Below are 23,227 nucleotides of genomic sequence, written 5' to 3'. Positions count from 1 at the left end.
TTGCAGAGAAAAATTTTACAAGTAAGAAGTAGAAATGAGAGAGGGGGAGAAGAGGGTCGTGCGTCAAGTCATAAATTAAATATTACCGACGGATTGATTGACAGAATTATTTTGGTTGTAACTCCATCGACAATTTTGTTGGTATCAATGTCACGTCACCGTACAATTTGCCTTTATGAATCTCACTGTAATATCGTCCGTAATGTCGTCAATATATACCGACATAATTTTTTTGTTGGGATATTCACGTACCGTCAATCTAATTATGTCGATAACTGTCTATAAGAACTTACACGTCATTGCATTGTTTGGCTTTTTATCTTTTTTATTCCCACTGCGATTCCCTTGGTTAATACCGACGATATATTCTCATTGGTGGTTATTGACGGATTTAGTGATGGAAAAATTTGGTTGGTAAATGTCGTCGTAATATATCAAAGGAAAAAATACATTATTGTTTTCATTTATATTTATTAAATTTCTGGTAGTGTATAGAAAAGAAATTCCATTCGTATTGCCACATAATTGATGAGCTAAACAGCTCAATTGATTTATTGATCGTCAAAACGGGATTGATAGACAAAAATTTGGCAGCATCATGGATGAAGATGGCCAGAAAACTCCATCATAATTAGGTACAACTCAGAGTGCACAATTGATAGCTGGAGAGTGAGTTGTTGACTTAGAAGCCAGTGATGGGTATTATCTTGTAGCACGACATATTGGTAGCTGTGGTGCACGAATTCGCAAGTTAATATAGCTGAGAAATGACACCAAGAGCATGCTCAAGAAAGGAAAGAATACAAATGGGTTTAAGGGACGGTTGTAGCTCACAAAACTTTTCAAAGAAACCTAAATTCCTTGAACACCACAGAAAGAGAGAAAAGAAATCCGCATCCAAATTGCAAAAGTAGTTTTCCATCATTTAGAGCCGGCATTTTTTGCATCCTTCAAAGTTAATGGCTGAAAGCAACTAGTCTTTGCTCAACAAGCAACCGAAGTTAGTATTGCCCAACATTAATGGTCCTTACACAAATTTCGTTGAATTTTTTTGGATAGACTAAGCAGGCTTTTTCAATGATGAAAGCAAATCAAGAAAAGAGATCATGAGGAAATATGAATTCATGCAAGGGAATATGAAGTCAAATTTTAATCAATGTCACATGGAGATGTAGACATGTATAGTTTGACCACGAAATCAAATAATCACATCAAGAATTAATGAAACGTACGGAATCTAAATGCTTGTGGCTGTGGGAGAAACGAATGAGGACCTATTGATCAATTCCTTAGTCCCTACTTAATTGCTAAAGATTACTCCTCCTCCTGTGTAACAACAGAAGGCCATGGGGGTAGAGTAGAAGATTTCAACAACGTAAAAAAATTCCATCGTCGGTTTGTTCTCCAATCATTTTCCCTCAGTGGGTATAATATATAAGAAAGTGAAGTGTTATATACGAGAGTGAAAAGGGATTGTAACATAAAATTTGCATGTTCGCATGGTATTTGCCCCCTAATGGCCACTGATTCATCCAGAAAGAAGAAACAAAAAGAAAACGGGTCCAAATTTCATTGTCGGTTTGTTCTCCAATCATTTTCCCCTAGTTTTTTTTTTTTAATTAGATGTTACATGAAGGCCTATCGATGGCTATCTGGATCCAAACTCCGATCAAATTGCTTCAGTGTTCAAAGTTCAAACATGAACCCTGTTAACTGGAGACGAAAAAAATGATCTAGGGCCTGACGTGAAGTCAGGATCAGATCAAGAATCTGGAGTGAATTATCACAAAGCCTGTTTAAATTGGGTACGGACTGTTGGACTGAAATACGCAGCCTAGGCCATTAAAATAGCAACAAGATGAAACCCAATTCAAATTAATAGAAATTATGTATGTACACACGATATACAAATTGTGTTTTTGACATGGATATGAGCGGTTGTTGGTAGTGATAGAGCAGTAAGAGGCAACTAGTTTGATCTGTGGTGGAAATTTTGCGATTTGAGGGGAAATTAATCCTTTTCTTGCTCTTGCTCATGCTCATGCTCTTGCTGTTGTGATATATATATATATATATATATATATATATATTGACAACCACTTATGAATTTTTATTAATTTCACTTTTGAAATAAGCTGGGAATTTACAGACTTCGAGACTCTTAAATTTTTTTTTTTTGGGTTGGAGGGGGTTGATATGCCATGTAAATTCCAAGGCACAAAATTGAAATGATCAACTCCTTGCTGGCTCGGCGAATTTAGAAGAACCAAGCATGAGCGCTCTACCATAGGCTATAGGCAACGATGCAAATTTCTTTGCTTTTCCCACATAAGCTCTCTTTGTAAAGTTATCGTAGTCGTTAACTTCAATAGCATCCAATATCTGCTTATATAGCAACAAAGATGCCCATACCGGCCATCTGCTAGCAGCATTGAGCTCTGCGACACCCTTCTCAGCCTCGTCGAAGAACATTCTTGCACGCTTTATTTGTCCCTTCATGAAACTCCTCCATTTGTCTGTCACTTTCCCTTTAAATATGTCTTCATCAGACAAGCCAGCTTGAGCGAGCTCATCTTGTGGGAGATATATTCTTCCCCTCCTGGCACTGACAATAACCAACCAGCCAACATTTCTATAAGATGTTCACTCTTTTATTAATAAGAAATCAACTTAGTAATTTGAATCCAGATTATAATTAAGCTTACTCTTCTCCAACATCTCTGAGTATGTTGGTGAGTTGATTAGCTATCCCAAGGGCTAAAGCTGCATTGTATACACTTTCTGTTGAAGCCTTTGATTCCGGTGCTATTCCCATTACTGGAACGCTCATTAGCCCTACTGTCCCAGCAACGTAATAGCAGTACAGGTAAAGCTCATCAAAGTCCTTATATCTCGACTTTTTCAAGTCCATTCTCATTCCTTTTATCATGTCCTTGAAGGGCTGTCCAAGGAGAGAATTTTCGATCAATTGGCTAATAATTTCTTGAACAAATGGATAGTTCAGTAAATATACAAGTGAAGCATGCTGGGTATTTACTAGAGTATTTAGCATTGCGATTTAAGTATTACCTGTATATCAACAGGGTACTTTGAGACAGTAATAGATAGAGCTGCATCATACATATCATATGGGCGACCTTCAAAAAGGTCATTCAACCTCCGCTCCCATCTGTCAAGAGCTTTGGGTGTGATATGTGAAGCATTCGGTCCATCCACAAGCTCATCAGTCCTCCTGCACCACACTTCAGAACAGATACAAAAAAGTTAATAGACTAGTTTTTTCAGCATTTTCCAGGATTTTTACTTCAAAGTGTTTTGCAGCCAATATGGTTGCAAGCCAAGAATTCTGCAATGGCTCCTACACATGGTGATGGAATAAGAATGGGAGAAACATCACTTTTTCTTTTTTTTTGCAGATGTATATATTTCTTGATAGTGATATGAAAAACACAGTTGGGGTCATCTACAGGCAGGGCTCATCCACGTCCTGGAATATCCAAGTGACCCATAATGTATGCAGGTCATACCCATCTCAAATACAGAAAGCCAAAATGAACTGGTGTGCAGGGAGCATAAATGCAATGGAACAAATTGAACTGGCAAGTTGAAAGAAAGCCAAAGCATACACACCATAAATTGCCCAGACAGCTCTTCGCCGCTCTGGAGTCATAAGTAATGTGCCTGAAATTGGATATTAGAGGGAAGAAATTTGATTATAATAATCAACATAAAAATAAAAGCTTATACAATTTGACTTTTCCCAGGATTAATTCATTCGGAATCATTATAAACATTCACTTCCATTCGTGCAAATGAATAAATACAATTCAAACCATGTCTAAATTAGAAGATTTAATCCCATATTTGACATCATCTCTTTTTTTTATACGACATATTTCACAGTACTTTAGATTTAAGAACTATGACAAAACATGATAAAAGTGAATATGTTGTGATGATACAAATTCATTTTAAAATATATATGACAGGACATAACATAAACATGAGAGAATATATATATATATATATATATATATATATATATATATATATATATATATATATATATATATTCATTGAAACAAAAGTAGAAAACAGCGACTAAAGTTGTAGCTGATATGAGTTGAGAGCATTTTCACAGATTTACAGTGACAATGCTCACTTTTAGTTGCATATATGTAGTAGAATCCTCTGTGTTAAAACTTGAAATCACCATCTCTAGTATAATGCCACAACAATTTGGTCACTCTATATAGCCTTTTTTAAATCTTCTTTATTTTATATGTCATTAGCCTTTTCAATAGTTTCCACAGTAATAGAAAGGGACACAGAAGAAAACAAAAGCAATTTATCTTTTCTTTCTTTTCCTTCCATTATCTCTTAGCAAGTAGTGGCTACTGGCTACAAGGAAATAGAAAGTTCAATGTAAGAAAAAGGATCTGGAAGATAAGTAATTAAATAAATAAAAACGGTGATATTATAATCGTTAATTGATTCCTTGCTCATGTGCTAACTTCAAAGTTTTGAGAAGCTCGGATTCTAACTGTAGACAGCAACTTCAATGTTTAACAAGAATATTTATATTCATAGGACAAGTTAACTTCATCTTCAAGACCACAACTTAATAGTAAAGCAATAAGCAATTCCTCTGATAACTATGAAGTGTTGTAGTAAACACAAACAAGAAGAAGAGAAAGAGAGCAAATACCCAGGTAAAAGGTCTTGGCATACTCAGCACAGACATCACCACACCTATTATATGCCCCATTTAGCAGATCCCCACGAGTCATACTCTCAGCTTGATCATTTCCTGCTACAACATCTGAGATTCTCTCTTTTTTCTGCTCCCTCACCAAAGCAGCTTGCTTTAGAACCACCTCATACACCTTCTCCTCTGAAGATCTTGGTGGGTTTGCCACTACGCTTGAAAGGGAGGCAGCAGCAAAAACCCCTGTAGAGAATTTGAGTCTTGAACACACTTTAGAGTACCTTCTTACTTGTGAGCCACTTTTGGGGACTAAACTTAACAGGCTTGATGTAGCAAAACTAGCATTCTCTGTTGGACAAATCACCCAAAGCAGAACACCAGCCATCTCAATATAACTCTATACAAAGTGGTTTACAATTCACTTGTTAGGTTTCTTTTCTTCCCTTTTATTTTCTCTTCTTTTTCTGGGTTCTGGTTACGTTTTTGTTGAACTGGTTTTTCAAGGCCTTTTGGCTGCTGTTCTGTAAGGAGAGTTTTCTTCGAGGGAGGAGTACAAGTACGAGTGGAAGAGGTTTTATTTCTTTGCTTTCATGGGTTGGCTGACGGGTGACCAGTAGTTTTTCGAGTTTCTTACATGGCTTTCCACTTTTTATCGTGAGGTGATGCAAGGATCTTCATCTACTTGTTACCAGAAGAGATAGGACACTGTACCACAAAGCCAATCCCGAGGAATATGCGACCCCCCCACCTCCATCTCAAACATGGGATTGTGTGGACATCATTTATTTAACTCTTGCACTGGACTTTCCAAGATTTTAACCAATTAGAAGTCATCTATTTATTTGGGACTTTCCAAGATTTTAACCAATTAGAGATTTTTAGAAAATAGTTTTTTACCATAAAGATATATCTATACTGTTTTAATATTGATGAAAGAATTATCATTTTTGAGTCGTATTCTCAGTAATATATTGAAAATCAGATTGACCTTTGACGAGATTTAAGAAAAGTCTTGAAAGATTACATTCTTTTCGCAAAATTGGTGATGTAGTAAGACGCTGAAGATGAACGAAACAATTATATATGGGATTCATAATCATTTGCAGAACAAGTTTTTAAAATAAAAGACTTGGAAAATAGAGATAGGTTCTTCTCCTTCAAGCATGTTCTCCATGAGAGCAATGCTTATATTGATTTTTTCTTGGTGGAAAGGGATTTTTAGGCCCGGCTCTCTTTACATCTTGAAACCAACTCTTTGATGGTGTTTCTGTCTTAATATTTTGTCCAGGGTAGATGTAGGAGGAAATCTCGAGTAAGAAATTAAGCCGTATAAAATTAAACATGTGAGAATATTCAAGTGGCAAGTGATCACAGCGTACCAGAATTGAATAATTGCAAGCTGCTTAATTGTCAAAGATTTAATGCTGAATCACGTAGCCCTTCTGATAAAGTTGGGCGTCCTAATCGCTGGGAAATTTCCCTTCCATTTTTAAGTTTGAAGATTAGTAGGGAATTCTAACATTCCTGTAATCTCCCTTTCACGTTGATTGACCGCTGCTCTATCCTCTCTTTTTTCTTCATTTTTTTTTTTCTTATATCCAGTCATGAGTCCACTAAATCTCAATTAACAATGGGGTAAATGCCTGACAGTCTCTCCTCCCATTTGTCATTTGCAAGGACTCAGCTCTAGAACACCATGCTTATAAAATATAGATGCTTTCACAAGCGGGTAATTAATAATTACGAGTTTTATTTTTTTTAGAGTTACTGAAAACTTATATGATCGTTAATTTCAGAACTCTTAGAATTAATTGAGATACACGTGACCCGAACATTTATATTAATAAAAAAAAAAAAAAAAAAAATGTTTCCACAAGCGACGACCCGTAGCTTCTGTTACATTTTTCTGAAGGATTGTGGTTGGCTGGAAGAAAAACTTGTGCCTGCCATCGAGGACTTCTTCTTCTTGTTGTTGTTGTTGTTGTGCGACTCGCTGACGTGGCCATTGCTCAACGTGCTTGGTCATTTATAGTGGAAAATAGTATTAGGCTCAACGCGTTATGGCCACTAGCTCACCTGGGCCCGGGAACTCCCCACTTTCTTTCTCGAGTGTTCTAAACAAAAAGCCTTATTTGAGATTGAGATGCTCGCCACCCAGTCATGTTATTGATATACCTTGGGATACACACGCGTACCCTTCAGAGCACACAATACTGTAGTAACCCGCCACGTGTAACATACAAGAGATCTCTACGGCGTAGCACAACTTTTAATTTTGATATCATTTAAAAACATCAAAAATAAATAATTTTAAAAACACAGTTCGATTACAATGTGAACTGAACCGATATTCATTAAATATATACATATTTTCATAATTTTTTAATCCAAAATAATAATTATTGTAATCTTATCGTGCTCACAAAACAAATCTATTCTGGTAAAAAACATTAATCTTCTAATTAGCTTATAAAAAAATTAAAAACTGAAATAGATTAAATTACTCTTCTTAAAGTTAACGATTATTATAAGTTTTTAATAGTTCTAAAATAATCTCATAATTATTTAAAAATAAATTCAAAAACTAACTAATTCAATTATCAACCATTATCTGAAAGGTTTTTTTTTTAATCTTATCAGTCTCGTGCATGTTAAAAAAAAAAGGTTTTAGGACTCAACCTTAATTTATTTAGTTATGTAAAAGGCTACATTTGATAGCATCAAGTGTTGTTATCCACGTCACTGAACAAATTAAAGGCTAATCAACAATCTAATCATGTTATTTCTAGATTAAGAATGCAAGATTTGCATAGAACAGACTGCTTAACAAGAAAGATAGCCAAATTGGGACAATGTGCGTGCCATTATCATGTCAACTGTAGCCACATATTTGAACGAGGAGGGGGCAAGTGACCATGTGGGTCTGATAGCTAGGTTCTTGACGTGAAGAGAGGCAAGTGGATGCGTGGAGCAATTTGCCCTCTAATTAACCCATTTTGATGCGGTGTACATCACAACATTAGTAAATGCATGTTTGTTTTTGTTTTTTTAAAGTAATTTTGAAAAAATTAAAAAAAAAATTGTTTTTTTTTTTACTTTAAATTAATATTTTTTGGTATTTTCATGTTATTTTTAAGATATTAATATTAAAAATAATTTTTAAAAAATAAAAAAAATATTATTTTAATATATTTCCGAATAAAAAATATTTTTAAAAATAATTATTAACATGCTACAAAATACTCCTTAATAATCTTTACAAAAATGGGTGCTGACTCAAAATATCGTCGCCATTAATATTGTTTTAAGGCAATTAAGTCTTGGTGTTCTGTCTCCGGACCACATACAGCTTTGGAGATCTGTACACAGTCAGCATGTGACTCTCACCCTCTTTTTATTGATTGCATGACTAGTTAACCACACAACTAGCACGTACCATTATCACTTCAAAGTTCAAACACCCGCCGAGTTTGACTTTGACCTCTATGTATACCATCAGTATTCACTATTCAGTACGCCAGCGTTTGAAGTTACTCTTTTTATTTCTTCCTCTCTTTTATTTTTTTAATTACAGAATTCCTATGTTTTTTTATCCTATTTCAATTCACTTTTTTTTTAAATTTAATTGGAAGATCCGTGAGTTCTCAAATTATATGATAGAAAAATAAATGCCCTCTATATTCCTGACCTCTTTTTTCACCTTATTTTTGTAGTTAAAACATGAAACCTCCAAATTTTCAATCCTAACTTAAAATTGAGTATTCCCTCCATCCCATTATATGCGCCACCTTATGATTTTAATTTTCAAACAACACATTATTTATTATTTTTTCTGTTGTGAATGATCACATAAATATCTTGGAAACTATAGAAACACTTAATTTTAAAATAATATTTGTTGTTACCTATTTTTAGGGCCCCACATAAACAAAAAATCAAAAAAATAAAAAAACAGGAAATAAAAAAATTGAAAAATATTGGAAGAAAATAAAAAATATATATATCAATAAGAAAAGTATATCAGAACGCTAGCAAATTGCCAAAGACTGGTTGAGAAAGATCAAAATATATAAAATGAAAAATATGATAGCGTATTTTTAACTAATGAAAACCTTATTGACAAAGAAAATCCAATTAAGGAGGAAAACTCAATATTCGATATTTAAGGACTCGATTGGAATTTTTCAAGGTTTAATTGAATTTATCAAGGGCTTAACTGCAAGAAAAATTGATTTTTAAGGTCAATTTAAGCTTTAATTGAAAGAAATTAAAGTCTAGGGGTCGAATTTCAATTCTCAAGAGTTAATTTGGTCTAATTAGGGGCTTAATTGCATAAATATTGAAGTTTGATGGGTGATTAGGGACTTGATTGAAAAAATCCAAAACCAATGATGAAATTGGAAAAGACGCATGAATATAAGGGCTGAAATTGATCAAATTAGGGGACAAATTGAAAAAATTGAAAGTTTGTTTGTCAATCGAGGGTCAAAATACATAAATTCAGAACCAATAACCAAAATGAAAAGGTGGCCAACATAAGGGTTGATAATTGAGTTTGGTATGGATGAAATTGTATTAAATTAAAAGTTTTTGTTTCAATTCAAGGTGCATGTGCCACAATTGGAAGAATATGAACTAAATTGAAACCTTTTCAAATCCCAAATTAAAAAACCTTAATTTCTAGGGCTTAACCCAAACGAAACGTCGTTCAACCTCTACTCATCTTCTTTCTTAGTAGTTCACAATGATCAGGTTGACACCTTTCAAGTGAAGTTCTAGGCCTCCAAATGACATGAGGTTTTTTTTACAAATAGAAGAGCAACATCCCCTCCACAACCCTATTTTCATAAAATTAGACTTTTACATCCTAATTTGTCCATAGAAGTCCTTAACATCTTGTTACTGATCAGTCATCACTCAATTTTCAGATTTCAGGTTGATTAGGTTGGCAACTTCAAACGAATAAATATGGACCTATAAACCTCCAAATTGAGTAAGGTTAGATCCAAATGAAAGGTGTACACTCCTTTTACCAACTTCGGGTGGTCTTAGATAATGATGATGTCAGAATTGCTCTGATAAAGCCTTGAAAGTGAGCAACTCATTCAACCCCGGCAATGCAGCTATCATGCAAAAACCTATTTGGTTTTCGTGTGTTCACACATAAAGGCTCCTCAATAGGTTCACAACACTCCTCTCAAGATTAAGAGGTCAGAAATGGATTCAAGATATCCCCAAACCCTATAAATATCCCCCTCAAAATCAAGAAAAGGGGCTGGAAAAAAAAAAAGAAAAGAAAAAAAAGAAAAAGATAAGAAAAGATTAGAAAGGGGAGAGATATATCAATAAGAAATATAATGGTAGAGGTTCAAAAGCCAAAAAAAAAGTTTTCTTAACTTTTGTAAGCTTGTTAAAGGTAAAATTTTCTAAAGCAGAGCCAAAAGAGAGTAGATATTCTATGTATACATTGCAGACCCAAAAGCATAGAAAAAAGGTTTGGAATGTTTAACAAATAATGTTGTATTAACCTCTTTGTTTCTGTGATTTCACCTCTTCTGTTTAACAAAAGTTTTTTTTATGTTTTTGATGTATTAAAGTTGATGTATAATTTTTTTTTTAATATTTAAATGTTGTTTTAACTATGGTTTAGTTTAAGCTATGCATGTTAAGGCAAAAGTGTTTATCCTTAGCTTGTTCATACACAAAATGGGTTTAGAACACCAATTTTGAATCCATGTTGCATGAACATGTAGGATGTTTAAGGTTGTTAGTTTTTTTATTTGGTATACCATGCTTGATTTTGATGTTTTTTGTTAGTTTTATATTCAAACATGTTTGTCTATGATATTGTGACTTGTTGTAATAATAATAATAATAAAAAAAAAGAGCATGCTTTAGAGGCCAAAAACACTAATTTCAAGGCTTGACAGTGACTGTCTCATGATTGGGTTTTTTGTTGTGTTCTAGGCAATGTTCTTCGTGCTATTAAGAAGAACATTGTCTTGGACCCTTTATTGGATCAAATTTGATCCATTTCTTCGCACAGAACCCTTTCTTATACATGATTAACCAATAATCTAGTGTTTATTTGCATTAATAACACATTTATAATGATTTTTAATTCAAGGGTTTTAGTTTTGAACCAAAACCCATTTTAGCCAAATTACGATGATTTAATGATAATAAAAGTGAATGAACCATTAATTCTTGATCCTTGAATGATTTATAACCTTTATGTGCTTTTGATTTCATGAAATCTGGCCTGAATTTGAGTTCACGTTATTGGGTTCGTTTCAAGTGTTCTTCATGCTTTTTTTTTTTATCCATTTTGTTCAAGAATTTTTTATTTTTTATGTTTTTTAAGTGTTTAATCTAGTTTTTTTGCTTTAGTTTTGTTTTTGGGTTATTTTTAGGTCAAATTATAATTTTTAATTTGGTTTATAGTCGAATCAAAAATTTCAGGTCAACCTAGTCGGGTTGGGTAAAAATAAACAGTGGGTCAGAGGGCTTAATACTCTGTTTGGTTTGCCATAATTTTTGTTAAAAGGTTTTTGGATTTAAGGGTGTGGTTGACAAACACCCTTTAAGCCTATTTTTGGTAGTTTTATTACAAAGAAAAATAAGTTTTTTTCCGAACAAAGCCTAAAAAATATATTAAAAAAATTATTTTTTTCTTGCATATGGATAAGAATCCTAAAGTTATTTTAGCATTTTTTAAAAAAATATATAAAATATTTTGACATTTTTTTTAAATATTGTATGAATTTTACCACAAGTTTGTAAATTTCCAAAGGATTTTGGCTTACATTTCAAACGTACTAAAAAACTTTATTTTATTTCTTTTAATATGCGAGATTATAAACTTATAAGTAAAACCTATTCCTGATATTAAATAGAAATATAATTTATTTTTATTGGCATTAGAACGGTTAGGTTTTTAATCTCATAAGATAAAGACCCCCTTACTGAGGATGATTTTTTAAAACCTTAAATAGACCAACGCTTAGAAAACATAATTTTTTCTTAGTTTATATCATATAAATAAACAATACAGCTTATCTCAAGTAAGACTTTTTAGGGATGCTAATACCTTCTTTTTATACAATCACTTTCCTTTCTCAAACTCTAAGACCAATTAAGATTTCTAGTGACTAAATAATATGTGGGAACTCTCATTTATTTTTTTCTACTAATAAAGAACAAGAACTTCTTGTCATTTTCACCCACATCATTCCTGACTATCCCAATCCAAGAGGATGATTGCCGCGACGCTATATCTATTTGATAAAAAATTTAAATATTAATTTAAAGATTTTTCAGATAAAAAGAAGATTGAAAGATACCTTAAAAAACAATTTCAAACACAAAAACAAACACTTGAAATGTCTTATAAAATGCATCTATGCATCTATTTGATATAAGACAAGACTCTGAGTGATGAACTGATACCCTTTTATAGTCCAATACAGTAATATCAAGAAATCGCAGTCTTTAATCAGTTTTCAGTAACATAAATACTACAGTGACTGATGAGGTAGATCAGGAATCTATTTTGCAATGCTAGTCCAGTCCAGTCCAGTGCATGAGGTAGATCCTTTCACGTGCTTTTGGTTTGGAAATTAAGTTGACAATTCTCCTAGTCCTTTTTGTCAGGATGCAGGCAACCTGCGAGTGGTCGTTTAAGGTTCCCAGTGATTTTGTGGCCTTTCTCACATACACATCAGTGAAGACTGACGATGCATCATGCATGGTTGGCTAGCTACTGTTTCATATGAATGAAAATTGACTTCAACTCTTTAAACTTGATTGTGATTCTCCAAAACATTTCACTCTACAAATGGCTGTACTTTTTCAAAACTTTCCATTTAAGTCCTCTATATATATTGGGTTTTTACACATTTATATATATATATAAAAAATAAAAATAAAAGATATCCATCCATTATATTTATGCCAAGGATTTTATTTGTAGGGAACTTGCAATTTCTTTATCAAAATAATACCATTAGGAATATTATTTTTGGAATGATTGTACTTCTTGATTGATTTTAAAACAATGTGAGTGCGGATTGTGTTGTTATAAGCTCAGCCGTTGCTGGCGCTTTCGTTGGTCTTCTCTGTCACCGCAATTCCCAACCGCATTTTTTGTTTTATAAGCAAAATAATAACATTTGCCCTAGCCAACATAAAGGCGCTGTAATTCGTCGATTTGAAAGGCTAACTTCAGCTATAAGGTCAGCAAAGAATTAATTATATTTCCTCAACACGTGGGTAATTAATTATTATAATTATTCAGAGTTAATTATAGGTCAGGCCAGTTGGAAACGTGTTTGGAATATTGTTTCCAAAACATTTAATTTTTTTTATTTAAAATTAAATTCTTATAAGTTTTTGAATTATTTTAATATGCTAATATTAAAAATAATTAAATATATTTTTAAATAAAAATACTTTAAAAAATAGCACACTCTTCACCACCTTGCCAATAATTCACGCTACACATTCATTGTCGTGCATCGAAGCCAGCCTTGAATGTAATAATCTTCTTCGAGAATACTCTTTCTTGCTGTCCGTTTTGTAGCCCTGGAACGGAATATGCTAGACGACACGTTTGCTGTCGTGGAGCATGATCGATTGATGGGTTCAGGAGTCGGATCCTTTTGTTCTAGGAAATTTGTCACGTACGCCTCCATCCAAAAAATCATGAAAATACACTTTACACGTGATAACGCCGCATGTCTTCTAATAATATAAGACATCTTATCATAAATTAATCAAATTATTAAATTATTAAAATCAATTATAAACTCACTTGACATTTTAAGCACCTTCCAAATTATCTTAAATAAATAAATAAATAGAAGGTGAGTATCATACACTCAATAAATAACAATTCATCTTTTTAAATAGAACAAACATGTCAAAACTTAGTAATACATATAATATGAAATTAGTTCAAGCATATTTATAAATCATTTACAAACTTAAATAATTCAAACCAATCATATTAAACGCAAACATGATTTCCACACTCATATTCAAAGTTAAATTTATAGTCAAATTATTACAATTATTCTAACTATAATAACAATGATTTATATTTCACCCTACGACTAGGCATCAAATTCTAAATAAAATGTCTTTAAATTCAAATATCTAACCCTTAAAGGTTGTGTTCAAAGCATAGGGAATCAAATTCATATTTAATCCACGAATGAGCTCACAAAAAAAATCAAAATCATATTCAAAACACTTTTCAATCATAAACATATTTTATTAATTAAATATCTATTTTAAAAAAATAATTAAACACAAAAAATAATTATTTAAAACATATGACAATTATGGTCTGAAATAATAGCATTTTAAAATTTGACCAGAAAATACTAACACATTTTTATTTAAGTAAAGAAGTATTCTAAGCATAATTAAAGTGGAGGTGTCAAAAATTATTAGCAACAACTATTTTTAGAAAACCATTTTTTAAGTAAATAAATAAATTCATATAAAAATCAAGTTCTTTATGAAACACCTTCCATTTATTCAAATTCTATATAAAAATAAATTGATTTTAGTTTTTTGAAATGTTTAAAACATAACTATAAAAGTTATTCACTCTTCAAAATAAATTTCAATTTTTAACTACTAAAATTCACTAATTAGAGATATTTTTTTATAAATTTGTAAAGATTCTAAAAAATATATTATAAACATGTTAAAACTATTTAGTACCATATTAAATAGAAACATGATTAATATAATTCAATTTAAACTATTTAGTACCATATTAAATAGAAACATCATATTAAATGTAATTTAATTTTGCACATAATCATTTTATTCTTTGACATAACATAATTAGACACAATATCTCATCACTTTAAACTAACCATTTATTTCTCTCATAATATAATATAATTTAATTTACTCACAATTTAATCATCATTTATTATTCAATTTGTATTGATAATTTTATTTCAATTTCTCATTCAATCCATATTTTTTACTTGATTAACAAGAAAGATTATTCTTATAATACACACACACAAAGAGAAAATTTTTATTTTTATAACTTCTATCATTTAAGTCTTATATCAAGAACAATTCTAGACAAGGTAAAAATCAAACTAATTCCATCCAATTTAACTTAATCACTAAAGAACACTATTTAATATTTTAATCATAACTAAAGTTATAAAATTAGGTTTTGGGCTTTGTTTGTCTCATATAAAAGCTAAGATATGAAGCTACAATTTTAATGAAGGGAAAAAAGCCTAGTTTTATCATTAACGCACTCAAAATTACCAATTATAGCACTTTATACAATATGTCCAACAAGATTCAGTTCGATCTTTCTTCAGTTTTTAATCCATATATGAAGTTTTGTAACTTTAAATTAAGTAAAGTCAATCCTATTTGAAAGCTAGAATCTTGGATGTAACTTTTATGAAGAAATTTATTCTAAATTTTATCATTTTCAAGTCCTAATCTCATCTGAAAGTTAGGTAACGAAATTGTTCGGTTTTAAATATATGGGTTTGACAAACAATCAAGTATTTTTATTAATTTCCTTACCATTCAAAACAAGCATTTCCATTCCATATACCTTGTAACAACATCAAACACAACCCTCCTATTAATCAACTAATCCAATTTTATCCAAATTCTTCAACAAATAATAATTTCAACACAACACAATAATTCAATAAATAATAATTTCAAATGATACAATTCATAATTAATTAAGAATTCACCACAAAATAATTCAACTCTTCAAGATTCATCATTTTCACATTTATAATACATTCCACAAATATCATAAAAAATGCATCAACTTCCAAGTCGTTTCCCTTATGGCCGAAACCCACCATAAAGGAGACATACATTCTTCTTCAAATTTTTCTATAATTAACACATCACCCATTAATTTTTTAATATTCAATAACACAATTCTAAAAACTAAGCATTTTAACAAGCAAACTAATCTAAAACTCAATATTCCGTATTACATAACTTACTAACTAAGTCTCAATTTATGCCACAACCATAATCAATCATGATGAAAAATATTCTCACCTTCCAATCACAAGATATCAAGAAGAAATTGCAAAAGAAATCAAGCTTTCTTCACCTTCTCTTCCCTCTCCTTCAACTTTTCAAAACCTTCCCTTTTAAGCTTTTAAAACTCAAGAAAGTTTCTAGATTTCTAGCTTAGATACTTTAAACCCCCTTTTGGTCTCTTAATCTAACTTTTTTAATGTGTTTTATCAAGAATTTTAGAGGAAACAATCAAAACCCTAACTCCTTTTCTCTTAACCTTGATGTCGGCCAAAATAGAGGGAGCTTGATATGATAAGGGAGGTTATAAACAGGGATCCTATTTGGAGCTTGATATGACCGGAAAGAATCAGAGCTTTTCTTTGGGTGATAGCTCATGATAATTGAGAATAAATGGTGTAGGGATTTAGCTGATGATCCACAGTGTCACCATTGTCCTTTGGAAGAGGAATGTATTCTTCATGTGTTAAATTAAGGACTGCAGTTTAGCTCAGGTTGTGTGGAAGGCTTTGCTCAATTCGAGGGAGAAAAGGAGTTTCTTTGATGCTGGGTCGGTCCCGTGGTTAATTAATACGTACCCTCTCAGACAATGTTTGTAATAGCGAGGGGTCTAATTCATGGGCATTAATGTTTGGTTTTGTTGCTGTATAGCATATTTGGAAATGGAGAAACCGTATAGTCTTTGGAGGAGAATCGTTATTAAATTCCAATCCTTCATATGCTATAAGAAGCTTGACACAGGAGATAGACAAAGCATATGAAGTGGGGGATGTCGGTCTGAACCGGAACAAGGTTGGGGGCATGGTCTGTTGGAAGTACCCTTCGCTGTCACCATTGTCCTTTGAACAAGGTTGGGGGCCGGGTTTATAAAAAAATAGGGAAGGTTAAAAATCTGGTTGACCCGGTAAAAAACCCGGTTACAATTCGTTGATTATTTTTTTAATTTTTTACTAAAACGACGTTGTTTTGATTTATAAAAAAATAGGGTTGACCCGAGTGACCTGGTCAAAACCCGTGACCCGGGCCTTGGGCTAGGCCGCCACTGGGCCAGGTTTAAAAACACTGCCTGCTCTTTTGTTAGAGCAGAATTGAGGGCAGTAGTTGTTATAAAATAATATAAATCATATTTTGAGACCTCATCTAAAAGCTTAAGTTTTTTGGTTGAATTTGTTTTTTTATATAGTATAAGAGCCTTGATGAACAAACGATCACGAGTTTGAATCTTACCATTCCTAATTATTTGATAAAAATTAAGCACAAGGTGATATAAGCGTATGTAAGTTTCAAGACCAAAGAGCTTTTATTTGAAGAGGTATGTTAGAAAATAATATAAATCATATCTTGAAACCTCACCTAATAACTTAAATTTTTGAGTTGAATTAGTTTTTTGATATTAGCATGGAAGAAACTTGGTTGATAGGAATTAGAAGCGTTGATATTGAATCGGATTCCTTACTGGTGGTTAAATATTTGGAGGAAAAGGCAATGTGAAAGTTAAGTTGATGCAAACTATGCCTCGATCACCAGAGCAAGTGAATTGTTAGCAAGAGAGTGGGGGGTTAAAGTTTCTTCTTCTTCTTCTTCTTTAGTAATAGACCTTTCATGAGCAAGTATCGTAGCATGGTTTGCACGCCTCTAGAGACAGAGATGCATGGTGCTACGTAAAACTTATAACCCGTTAATGGCTTAATCTATTTTATTGTGTGTTGAAAATGATGTTTTAGCTTATCCTTTTGTGGTGGATTTGGCTGGAGTTTGTTTGACCAGAGACATGGAGGGGGATGGCAACGAGTGGCGGGTTCAAAATATGGAGGCCGGAGGGGGACTCTTGGCTACTTTACACCGGAGACACTCAAATCTCCTAATCCTCGAAGGAGCTTCTTCTCCCTGATTGATTAACTCTCTGCGTTTGATTGCCAGGAGAGTTGCAGAGAGGCAAGTGAAAGGGAATGAGAAATGGTAAAAATGGAGCTCAAATCCCTCGGGAATCCATGAGAAATGGTAAAAATGGAGCTCAAATCCCTCGGGAATCCTCCTCAAAAGTTAGGCCAGGACGTGGTAAATCTGGGCCTGAGGTCTGATATTTAGCTGTTGCTTTGCTTTCTTGAAAACAATGGCACAACATTTCAAGATGGACTTGACCACAAAAAAAAACAATTAAAATTAAAATATTTGAAAAATGAATCTCAAATAATTAATCAAGAGTCTAAAATAGACGTTATTCCTCAAAAGGAATTAAACCTGCAACAACACACATTGCCATTCATGAAATCATACCCCTTGACTCCACCTTACTGATAAGACTCGCTCTTCTCTCGTAAAAGGAATCCCTTTCAGGGACACCCCCGTAATTGCATCAACCAAAATATCTAAACCCACCAACGTGTCATGATCGAAAAGCGAGTAGCGTCATTATTTGCTTACCCCTCAAGTACGGAAGCACTCGAAACGTTTTCATTTTAAGGCTGCAAAATCTTTCCCTCGTTTGATTGGTTTCAAAATTCAAAAACGACCCAGCAACTCTCTCTCTCTCTCTCTCTCTCTCTCACTGATTAAACAGCACAAGAAAGAAAGAACATATAAATAAATAAAACCAAAGGGGTTTTTGCATAAATATAGAAAAGAAGAAGAAGATGATAGATATATAGAGAACAGTGGCATGAGATGTGTGCATTGCTGAAGCGTGTAATTGGATTTGATTTTGAGATCGGTTTTGCGGTTTCTTGATAAATCGTTTTTTATCAAGAGCTATGGGTTGTTTCTTTACCTGCTTGCGTACTAAAGAAGATCGATCCAATCGGTCTCGACCTCACGCCATCTCCTCAGATTCTCTTCGATCCGAACCTGCTCTTGTATTCTTTCTTTTCTTCCATTTTCTGTTTGATTGCTCATAATTTTATGTTTTAACTGGAAACGAAACTGAGTTTTAAGAAAGGAAGCGAATCGTGATTTGCACCATTCCTTCTTAGTCTGATATTTAGGAGTTTCTGCGTTTTCTTAGTTTGATATCTGTTTGGCTGGCTAGAAAATGAAGCAAAGTAACTGAAAAAAAGTAGAAAAGGCTGCTTTAATATCTGTTTTTTTTTTTTTTATTTGGAAACGAAAAGTTCCCTTTCTCTGTTTCTCGAAACTGAGTTTTTAATATATGTTTTGGTTGGAAAGAAAATGATAAATGAAAACAAGTGGAAATGACTGTTTAATTTCTTGGTGTTCATGCTTGTTAGAGATTAAACAGGGGATTATTGGATTATAAGATATTTACTATTTACTGCTTCCTTTTTTTTTTTTATGGGAAGCAGGAACCTGGGGTATCTAAAAATCGTTTATCGTCTCTATTTTTGTCTGAAGGTAAATAGTTGTTTTTATTTTCTTTAGTTAAGTTTCGCTCTAATTTTTGCAGATTTTTTTTTTTGGTTTCTAAATTGTTTTTAATTGCATTTGTTTCCCTTTGAAAGAGAAAGAAGAATCTTTGCGTGGCGACGTTGAGAATCCTTGTTTAGGATCTCCACATATTAACAAAGGACTTAGGGATGAGGTATGTATTAATTAATGAGTCGCTTGAAAAGGGAAAATCAAGTTTCTTTGCAATTCTCACAGTTTCACGAATTTGCAAAATGTTTGTGGTATTCTCGCTACTTCCAAGCTGTAGTTTCAACATTTATTAGTTCTCCATTGATTTTTGATGGGGGTGCATGCTAATGTGATGTTTGTGTTACTGCATTGCATTTCTTAGACCGAAAGGTTGTTCTGAATCGTAGGGGTTTCACCACTAGATAGTAGTTACGAAGAAAAGGATCAGATCATGAATAGGTTTGGAAAACAATACTGTGAAGAGCTTTTTGTCTACTACAGCTGCATGGAATCATTCTCCTTTTCCGATTAGTTAGAATTTTGATAGATTGAACTATCAATCCAAGTTACATTCAATTATTAGGATCTGAATTAATTTTTCGAAGGCAATGTAGTTTATGTTATTTGGATTGAATTTGAATTGGGATCTAACAATAGTTGCATAATCTTCGACCAGAATTTTTTAACCTTTTCTAAAATGCCTCTTTTGTCACTTCCGAATTATCATTCCCAGCATTATACTTCTATTACAAGTTAAATGAACACGCAAGTTACATTCAATTAATTTTTCGAAGGCAATGTAGTTTATGTTATTTGGATTGAATTTGAATTGAGATTTAACAATTTTAGCATAATCTTCAACCAGAATTTTTTTTACCTTTTCTAAAATGCCTCTTTTGTCACTTCCGAATTATCATTCCCAGCATTATACTTCTATTACAAGTTAAATGAACACGCAAGTTAAATGCAAGAATGATTTATGATGTCGTATGGTCGTAGATCGTTGGACCGCTTAGAAGGCTATAGGTGGGCATATGGTTTGACCTTTTAGAGGTGGACATTCTATGGTAGATCCCATGAGAAGATGATGATACAGTTTACATCGATATATATCTTCCTGAAACAGTCATTAATGTTAAAATATCTAAAGGAAGAATTGATCTCGTAATATATTGTTTTTTTCTGGATTTATCTTTCCCACTTGCGCACTTCAATTAATTGAATCATCCTTAATCATTCAATTGATAGATTCCATCAGTTAATTTAATTTTTTTGGCTGTTCACTTCTCTCTGCAGGCTAAATTTCTTAAAGCTTGTGGTACATTGACAGAAACTCCAATTGAAATTCGGAAAGCTTGCGAAAAGTTTAATGGTTCACCTACTCTTGATAAAGATTCAGAACCTTCAAAATTTCATTCATGGCTTCCCAGCACATCGATCAAGAAACTTCAATTGGATAATCAAACAGATCAGCCTCTTACTCCGGTTAAACTTTGTGAAGAGTGGGGAAAGGGTTCAGTTTCTTCTGAGCAGACACCTAGCAGGTTGCACTTCTAACTTCCATGAGTTGTCAAATGACTGACACTCGTTTAGATTCTCTGTGGGTACATGTGACCTGGAAAATAATTTTCATCTGTCTCGTTTTTCAAGCTAAGAATATCGCTATGCAATTAGTTTGAAAACTGTTTGGCAATCCTATTCTTTGACTCCTTTCTGAAGGTCTTGAGAAGTAACGCTTCTGCCCTGTTAAAGGATCTGAACCTAACGATTGTATTTTATTAACATTTTGTTTCTGGGCACGATGAGATCTATTGGAGGCTCATCAAGTAATGCAATTTGTTCCTTAATTGTTTGCAAAACTTTAGAAGAACTCATCGATGAAAGTTTTAGGCTGGCTAACATTTCATGTCTTCTTTTCAGTAGCTGTATAACAAATGTGCACAACAGTGAAGATAGTGAGTCAGGGAGTCGTGAAAGAGTGATCAAGGTTCAAGCAAATGAGAATGATGATGTTGTTGCTGGTCCTCCTTGGCTTTCAGCTTCGATTGTTCAGAGCAGGAACAAGTCTGTTCGCTTCGAATGTGATTTTGATACATCTTCCTCCAAAGGGTCTTCATCTGAAAATAGTTGCCAAGTTCCTGGGAAATATGAATCTCCAGGGAATCTGAGTGTTTCAAAGCCTTCTCCTAAACCAACCCCTTTAAAACTTTTGGACGACATGCAAACACCCGGTACTGTTTTCCCTGCAAACCTAGAAACTTCAGATAATGGAAAGACTAGGTTCAGGTCCCAACATGTTTATTCAGTCCTGAACCCGGTTGAAAGTGCCTCTCAGTGGAAGTTATTGAAGGAAGATGATTTCAACTCACTTCGACTGTCAGGTGAGCCGAGAGAATCTCTAGAACAGTCTGAAAGTGCAACTCCTAAACCGGAAAGGGGAGTAAAAGAATCTTCCTCTGGGAAAGATTTGAAGGTAGAAGCGAGCTTGTCTTCTTGGTTCAAACCATCACAGTCCACACTTGGTGAAGATAATCCAAATACCGGTACTGCTTCTAGCAAAAATTTTCGTTTTGGTAGAACTCCTGGGGACAGGCCTATCATTGGAATGGTTGCTGCGCACTGGAATGAAAATGAACCTTCTCAAATCTCCCCAAAGTGGTGGGATGGAAATGGGATTCCAAATTCGACAAACAAATATAAGGAGGTACGTCATACAACTGTATTCATTCTCTTTTCATTGCTTGCATTAATAGTAGATGCATTAAAGGAACCATCGTTTTGTATACAGGATCAGAAAGTAAGCTGGCATGCAACACCATTTGAGGAGAGGTTAGAGAAGGCATTGTCTGAAGAGAGTGTCATCTCACAAAGGTAGCTTCCTTCTTTTATGGCCCTGTGGTTCCGATCTACGTTTTTGACTATTTGTTGGTCATGGAGTAACTTTGTTACGAGCTAACTTTGTTTCCACCCAAAACAACTTCCTCCCCAATAGAAAACTGATCTGAATCAGTTCCGCATATGGATTATGGAGTCCCATAATTTGGTTATCTTGCATATTTAGTAAGATTTGCCTTGTACTCCTGCCCCTGCTCCCTCCCATAAGGGAAAAAACCAGAAATCTAATCCACTAATTACTGCTGAGTTCTGATGTTCGTACCTTCCCAATTGGAAACTTAAACAAGGAGGAATTAGGGCAGAAACCAATTTCATCAAGGATGGACTAAAAATCTAGCAGCTTTTAAGGAGTTAGTCAAATGAAGTCATTCTATTTTTTGACCACTTGCAAGCAGCTATTGTTAATACTTGGTTAAATATGATTCGAGATTTTAGAGCATGTATCCCTTTCATATAAATTCTGATTGGTTGTCTGGTCAACAGGAAGCCAATCAGCGGGAGACCCATTGTTTTTGACGAATGCGAGGAAAGTGATACTGCTCTATCTCGGTTGCAAACCTCAACACAAGCCAAGTCAGTTGTTTCGTTCTGATGCAATCTGATTGTGGCTTGCAACTGATATATTGTGAATGCCACAGTAGTTCTCAAATCTGAGCCACTGTCTACACCATCCTTGGTTTGTATTGCGATGTTGAACAATCCAACTGGTTTGGAAATTACTTGAATCTTGATAGTCTCGTCATCAACTCAAACTGCTTGTAATGTACATTGGTAATGAATATTAGTAAGGTCTATTGGATTAAGTCTGCGAAGATTTTGGAATCTCTGCCAGCTTCTTTCCTCCTCGTATTGTTGCCTCGTGTGTGGAATCACCATGGTTGTTAAACTGACTTGACTTGGCGTGATTACTTGGAAAACAAGAAGCTTTCAATCTGACTTGGGTAGAGTTTCTATTTAAATTGAACAAGTTATTGACTGTACAAAGTTTGGTTGATCTTATTGAATTTTTAATAATTTAATTGGGATCAACAATAATAATAAAAATTAATTTAAATAAAAAAATATAAACTTAGTAACTCACAAATTAATATTGAATTTTTAATAATCCAATTGATCTGGTTGGATCAACAATAATTAAAAAAATTAATTTTAATAAAAAATATTAGCATTGTTTTTTTTTTTTTGTTTATTATTGTCTTATGATGTTTTTATTTT

At 33.3% G+C, this 23,227-nt stretch overlaps 2 protein-coding genes across 4 annotated transcripts; one reads left to right on the top strand and one right to left on the bottom strand.

The window, feature by feature from the left end:
* Positions 1-2,087: 2,087 nt before the first annotated feature.
* Positions 2,088-5,463, bottom strand: LOC7464659 (phytoene synthase 2, chloroplastic). Of its 2 annotated transcripts, XM_002306718.4 has the most exons (5): positions 4,709-5,462; positions 3,631-3,681; positions 3,070-3,242; positions 2,706-2,941; positions 2,088-2,605 (listed from the first exon to the last, which is right to left on the bottom strand). In XM_002306718.4, exons 1-5 carry the CDS (start codon positions 5,091-5,093, stop codon positions 2,233-2,235), a joined length of 1,218 nt encoding a protein of 405 aa, XP_002306754.3. In that variant the 5' UTR covers positions 5,094-5,462; the 3' UTR covers positions 2,088-2,232. The 2 variants fall into 2 exon arrangements, with proteins under 2 accessions (XP_002306754.3, XP_052309130.1); XM_052453170.1 differs by lacking the exon at positions 3,631-3,681 and having other exon boundaries at positions 4,709-5,463.
* Positions 5,464-18,283: 12,820 nt separating this feature from the next.
* LOC7464814 (protein JASON) lies at positions 18,284-22,834 on the top strand. 2 transcript variants are annotated; one of them, XM_052453169.1, is made up of 7 exons: positions 18,284-18,618; positions 19,063-19,114; positions 19,222-19,301; positions 20,414-20,661; positions 21,038-21,821; positions 21,906-21,988; positions 22,496-22,834. In XM_052453169.1, exons 1-7 carry the CDS (start codon positions 18,517-18,519, stop codon positions 22,602-22,604), a joined length of 1,458 nt encoding a protein of 485 aa, XP_052309129.1. In that variant the 5' UTR covers positions 18,284-18,516; the 3' UTR covers positions 22,605-22,834. The 2 variants fall into 2 exon arrangements, with proteins under 2 accessions (XP_052309129.1, XP_024456185.1); XM_024600417.2 differs by having other exon boundaries at positions 18,285-18,618; positions 19,066-19,114.
* The last annotated feature ends 393 nt before the right edge of the window (positions 22,835-23,227 follow it).

Source organism: Populus trichocarpa, chromosome 5, assembly GCF_000002775.5.
Source record: "Populus trichocarpa isolate Nisqually-1 chromosome 5, P.trichocarpa_v4.1, whole genome shotgun sequence".
Lineage (NCBI taxonomy): Eukaryota > Viridiplantae > Streptophyta > Magnoliopsida > Malpighiales > Salicaceae > Populus > Populus trichocarpa.
This window is presented reverse-complemented; position numbering and strand designations above follow the sequence as displayed.